The 6,210-nt window shown below is 34.6% G+C and overlaps 1 protein-coding gene across 1 annotated transcript in view; it reads right to left on the minus strand.

Moving 5' to 3' along the window:
• LOC107742988 (mRNA-capping enzyme) overlaps positions 1-6,210 on the minus strand; it is a 119,045-nt gene that overhangs the window by 105,360 nt on the left and 7,475 nt on the right. Inside the window, exons 2-4 of the mRNA XM_016556081.1 lie at positions 4,787-4,896; positions 3,926-4,029; positions 3,272-3,360 (exon numbers count right to left, since the gene is read on the minus strand). Coding sequence (XP_016411567.1) covers positions 3,272-3,360; positions 3,926-4,029; positions 4,787-4,896 — 303 coding nt within the window. The remainder of the gene's footprint in view (positions 1-3,271; positions 3,361-3,925; positions 4,030-4,786; positions 4,897-6,210) is intronic.

Below are 6,210 nucleotides of genomic sequence, written 5' to 3' on the forward strand. Positions count from 1 at the left end.
AAAAATGTGCACACATTAATGGTTTCAATTTTTAATCAACTTTTCTTCTTGAAGTTTGAAAACTAAAAAAAATTGAAAATGTAAAAAAAAATATTTGAATTTTTTTTAACAACACCCTCTTTGTTTGAAACAAAGTTTCAGTTTTCAAAGTTGAAAAAAAGTTTCCTATATTATTTGTAGGATGAAAATGAAAAAAAAATTCAAAATAACATTTTTTACCATTTAAAAATTGTAAATTTAAAATTTGTTAAAATTTGTATTTTTAGATTTTATATAAAGAATGTGAAGACTTTATATGAAGAATAAAAACTGGCTTTCATTTGTTGAATGAAAGCGTAAACAAAGTTGAAATTTGTACACATTAATGGTTTACATTTTTTAACAATAACTTTTCTTGAAGTTTAAGGACATTTTAGTTTATCTCTTGACTTTTGAAGAAAACCCAGTTGAGAACTACTGTTTGACCTTTTTTTTAAATTTAAACTGATTTGATAAAAGTGTTTATTTCTTTGAAAACTTTGTTTCTTGGTGCTTTGAAAGAAACGTATTGACACGGCATGAACTGGAGTTCAGGTTTGAGCGTGAATCTTCTCTGAGCTGCTGTTTGGATGGATTTATATGCCCTTTTCCAGCTGTTTTAACACGAAGCTCTTCAGTGGCGGCTGTCAGCATCGACTTTGACTGACGTCTGAGGCTCCACGACACGTGAAGGCCAACATCTCTGAATGTCACACTTTATCTGACGGCCCTGATCCTCCTCACAAGTAATGAAAAGCTAAATATCAGCCGATAAGACGCAAGCGTGAACGCCTGTTAGCCAGCAGAGAAAGATGTTTGACTCAAATCACACCAATATAAGCCACTTACCAGAGGAAAGCTGGCCGTTTCGTGTGTTATAGAACTATACAATAGACTTGCATTTAAGAATTAAATAAAACGTAATAAAGTTGTGGGTGAGTTTAGGTTTTGGTCTTTGCTTCTCCATTCTCTCAATGTGCATTCAAACGTTTGGAGTCAGTGAGATTTTTATGTTTTTTAAAGTCTCTTCTTCTGCTCACCAAGGCTGCATTTATTTGATCAAAAATACTGTTAAATATTGTGAGATATTATTACAACTTAAAAGAACAGTTTTCTATGTGAATATATGTTAAATTGTAATTTATTCCTGTGATCAAAGCTGAATTTTCAGCATCATTACTCCAGTCTTCAGTGTCACATGATCTTCAGAAATCAGTATAATATGCTGATTTATTATAATCAATGTAGAAAACATATTTTTGTGTAAACCATGTTTTACAGGATTCTCTGCTGAAGATAATGTTCAAAAGAACATTTATTTGAAATAGAATTTTCTTATAACATTATAAATGTCACTTTTGATCAATTTAATGTATCCATGCTGAATAAAGTTATTAATAACCAAAAAAACATTGTGATAGTCTGTTCTCTAAATAGTTTGGGTTCCTCCTTCAGTGAACGTCTACAGGATTTTTTGCCCTGTTTTATTGTCTGCCAAGTGAAAATCTTTCGTTTTATTACTTAAAGTAACAGCATACTTTCCCTCATCAAGTAATCACAGTGCCTGCAAACACTAATTAATTTCTTTTAATCAATTTAGTCAAATGTCTAGACAATCTAAAATGCATCCTGGTCCCATTCTCTAACTTTTATCTAAGCTCTATTTAGTGTAAAGGAGAGTATGACAGTGTCAGGAATACATTTTAACATATATTCACATAGAAAACAGTTATTTTATATTGTAATAATATTTCATAATATTACTGTTTTACTGTATTTTCGACCAATTAAATGCAGCCTCGGTGAGCAGAACGAGATGTCAAAAACATTAAACATCTAACCGACCCCAAACGTTTGAACAGTAAGTGTATTTCAATGCTGTGATATAAAGCATCGGAGTAATTTCATTGTTACTTGTTATTGGCAGTCACTTTGATTTGAGTCAAATACGAACGTCTGCAGATGTCATACTCAGTTATTTGCTGCAAATAAGAAATGATAAGAATTATTCACAGAGTTCACTGCTGTGTGTCAATGACTCAATAAAGTCTGTCACTTAGCTCCCATGATGCCTCATTTATCAGGACATGATGAGTGATTGTCACCGCTCAGTACATCAGGACTGGGATGGTTTAGTTCATATTTAATATTACATTGCATGTAATATAATTTACTTTCATTCTCTTTCATCCACTCTTAACTTGATTGTATATATCCAAATGCATATCAGACCTTATTAAACCTGTATTCACTTGACTTGGTAAGAAGATACTCATGAAAAGAGGTTTTATTTATATGTGTCCCTGGAGCACAAACGCAATCTTAAGTCGCAGGGGTATATTTGTAGCAATAGCCAACAATACATTGTATGGGTCAAAATTATACATTTCTCTTTTATGCCAAAAATCATAAGGATATGAAGTAAAGATCATGTTCCATGAAGATATTTTGTAAATTTCCTACCGTAAATATATCAAAACTTAATTTTTGATTAGTAATATGCATTGCTAAGAACTTCATTTGGACAACTTTAAAGATGGTTTTCTCAATATTTAGATTTTTTTGCACCCTCAGATTCCAGATTTTCAAATAGTTGTATCTCGGCCAAATATTGTCCTATCCTAACAAACCATACATCAATGGAAAGCTTATTTATTCATGATGTATAAATCTCAATTTTAAAAAAATTGACCCTTATGACTGGTTTTGTGGTCCAGGGTCACATATGTTGATGATTTTAATTTATTCACAATAACTAAGAAGCAAATCCACTTCTATTTTTTGTGTGGTAAGAAAATTTTGATTTCTGTTTAGTTTTTTTTTGTATTTTAATTTGTATTGTACTGCACTTTAAATATGAAATATATTCCAGCTGGCTGTAGTCGTGTTGCTTTTCACTTTGAGTAGCTCTAAAATCTCATTTGCATGTGAACACATTCAAACCTCGTGTCGTGTTTACGTTCGACACACTGAGAATCACAGAGGTGTTTGGTGTCAAACCATTCCTCACAATATATGGACATGCACAACTATATTTGAGGGGAATGTTTCCAGTGAACAACACTTAAAGCTGCAGTCTGTTCCTCGTGGAATACAGCACACAAGACATATGTATGACTTTTACAGTGCTTTCAGCCATGTGCTGCATCAGGCCTGGACAGGACCCGGCGTAATTGTTGGAATCAGGGTTTAAGGGTGCTACACAACAACAAAATCAACCAGAACTGTCAGAAGTGAAGCAGGCTGGTCTTACCGATGAGCTCTGTGGGCGTCTTCTCTATGAAGTGCTCGCACAGCCTGATGAACATCTCTGTCGCCTCTGCTGTGGGGCATTCACCGTGACTGAACGAGACACAAACACACTGATATCAAGACGACAGGCCAAAGCTAGCACGTCACACCAATGACACCCATTAGCAATGACATCACAAGAGGCGAAACCACCATTTTATACATTTGGATTTGTATTTTAACCAAAAATATACAGTGGTGTGAAAAAGTGTTGGCCCTAGGGCTGGGCGATATGGCAAAAATGTAATCTCGATAAATTTTTCCCATATTGAACGATAACGATATATATTTCGATATAAGTTGTTACAAAATCATTTATGATATTTTCACAACATTTTCAAAATGATTCCTTAATCCACCCCATGCCTAATCTTAACAACTACCTTACTAACTATTAATAAACAGCAAATTAAGAGTTTGTTGAGGCAAAAGTCGTAGTTAATAGTGAGAACTGGTCCCAAAACTGTGACCAACAGTGCTTATTTGCTGTTGATGGGCTGCTGAGGTAGTATTCTCAATTGAAACGAGTCGAGGCTTGGACCCAGAAACAGCGGTGGAGTACATTTCAAACGCAAAAAACACACAACACAGCATTTAGATTCTATCGCTCACATACCCTTTGCAGGAAAGTTTCACATATTTGATTCCTTCTTTTTCTATCTCTGCTCGATCATAGAAGCGGCTGGTGTTCGTCAGGTCCACCAGCAAACCCATCTTCACCTGCGGACAGGCCAGCATCACATTAACACAGCTCAGCCGGAAGACCAGTTTAAAGGGATCGTTTACACACAAATTTCATTTTCTCACCCTCCAGTTGTTCCGACGTTTCTTTTGTTTATTGAACACTAAAGAGGATATTTTATAAAGCTGAGAGTTCCGGTCCTTGATTCTGATTGGCTGAGCCGCGTTCGAAGCTGTTGTAAATTACTCTACAAAGTAACATACACCTTTGTTTACATTTGTGTGTTGCTCGGCAACCACTTTGTTGCAACCACAACTGTTTCTGAGGGACTACATTGTTTGGTGGAAGAATACTGTTTTTATTAATATCATTACACTTTATTTGCTCCGTTTTATTTTGTGAAACCTTACTACGTATATGGAATAACCGTTTTATAAAAGCAAAACCTTACTACATATATGGAATAACCGTTTTATAAAAGCTTCGCATCGTGCCTAACAAAGCCCCTTAGCTGTTATAAATTCACTGTAAACCACGGCTTCTTGGGGCTTATTGCTTTATTAAAGGATGTTGGTAATCAAACAGTTGACGGTAGCCGCATAGTATTTTTTTCCCATCCTATGGAAATCAGTGGCTACCGCCAACTGTTTGATTACCAACATCCTTCAAGATATCTTCTTTTGTGCCCAACAGAAGAAAGAAACAGAAGTTTGCAACAACTTGAGGGTGAGTAAATGATGACAGAATTGTTTTATTTTTGGGTGAACTATCCCTTTAAGAGGAACGTCCATACACCTTTAAGCTTTTGAGATAGTTGGACAGCATGCTGGGATGAAACCTGTTCTCCTCCGGGACTTTATCATCATACCGTGGTCCAAGCATGGTTTTCATGGGCAGAAATTTACCTGCGGAGAGAAATCATCATGTCATCACCTTTAACCTCATAAGGTCCTTGGGGTCAATATGACCCCAATCAACTTTTCTTTAGTTTAAAAAAAATGGTTCCCTTCAACACGCATGAAAACATATGTTTGAACACAAAAATGTCTCAGTGGAATAAGATTTTGTGACTTTTCAACATTTTCTATCTGTATTCACATAAAAAAAAAAAAAACGGATTTACAAATCTGGTCTTTGGGGTCAATATGACCCCATTTGAAAATGAATGGGAAATGCGAAAAAATCTATATATATTTTTTTTTTGTTTTTTTTCCTTTGTCAAAAAAAAAAAAATCCAGCATAAATCTGAAAATTTTCACACAGAAATGAAGGCCTGGTACTAGATCACAAATGCAATGTAGAAAAGACATGCTCACTCACATGCACGCGCACACACACACACACACACGTGTGACTGCAACAAAGAGCATTTTCATAGAAATTGGCAAATAAAATCAATAAATCCTGCATAAATCTGAAAATGTCCACACACAAAAACGAAGGCCTGATACTAGAGCACAAATGCAGAGTTGAACGAGCATACTCACTCACGTACGTACGTACACACACACACACACACACACACACACACACACCCACACACACACCATTCATATCTGCGTATTGCAGTTGTTGTTTTTTAGTTTTTTTTTTTTGGTATTGGTTTTATTTACATTTAAGTAAAATAAAATTGTTTTTTAATTTGACTTTTTAGATTGAAATAAATATGTGCCTGCAATCAAGTTTTAGTGACAACTTGTGTGGCACTTCTGCAAATATATGTGGCATTATTGCAAAAGCGGGCACTTCAAAATACCTCAAACAACAAAAACAAATTCTAACCCATGAGAAAAATACTGTTTTCAATGTATTGTATAATGTTTCAATATATATTTACAAAATATATATCAGAAAAGTTGTGAGAGGAGCAGTTGGCCTCTTCCAGAAAAATGAATGGATCTCTATGGGCCTCTGCTGGATATTTATGGTCACTACACTATTCTTTCAAAAACTGTGATTTCTACAAGTTTTTCTCTAACCAGCAGATGGCAGAATTTTACACCTAACACCTAGATCAATATTCAGAAACAACATCTCATTTAAGTGATTTTTTCATAAAAATGTAATATTTCCAGCGGTGTGAAGTAACAAATTACAAAGACTCACGTTACAGTAATTAAGTAGTTTTTATAAGTAATTGTACTTTTTTGAGTAGTTTAAAAATTGTGTACTTTTACTTTTACTTGAGTACATTTTAAGTGATGTATCTGTACTTTTAC

This window comes from Sinocyclocheilus rhinocerous, unplaced genomic scaffold (assembly GCF_001515625.1).
Source record: "Sinocyclocheilus rhinocerous isolate Xijiao unplaced genomic scaffold, SAMN03320098_v1.1 scaffold617, whole genome shotgun sequence".
NCBI classification, from domain to species: Eukaryota; Metazoa; Chordata; class Actinopteri; order Cypriniformes; family Cyprinidae; genus Sinocyclocheilus; species Sinocyclocheilus rhinocerous.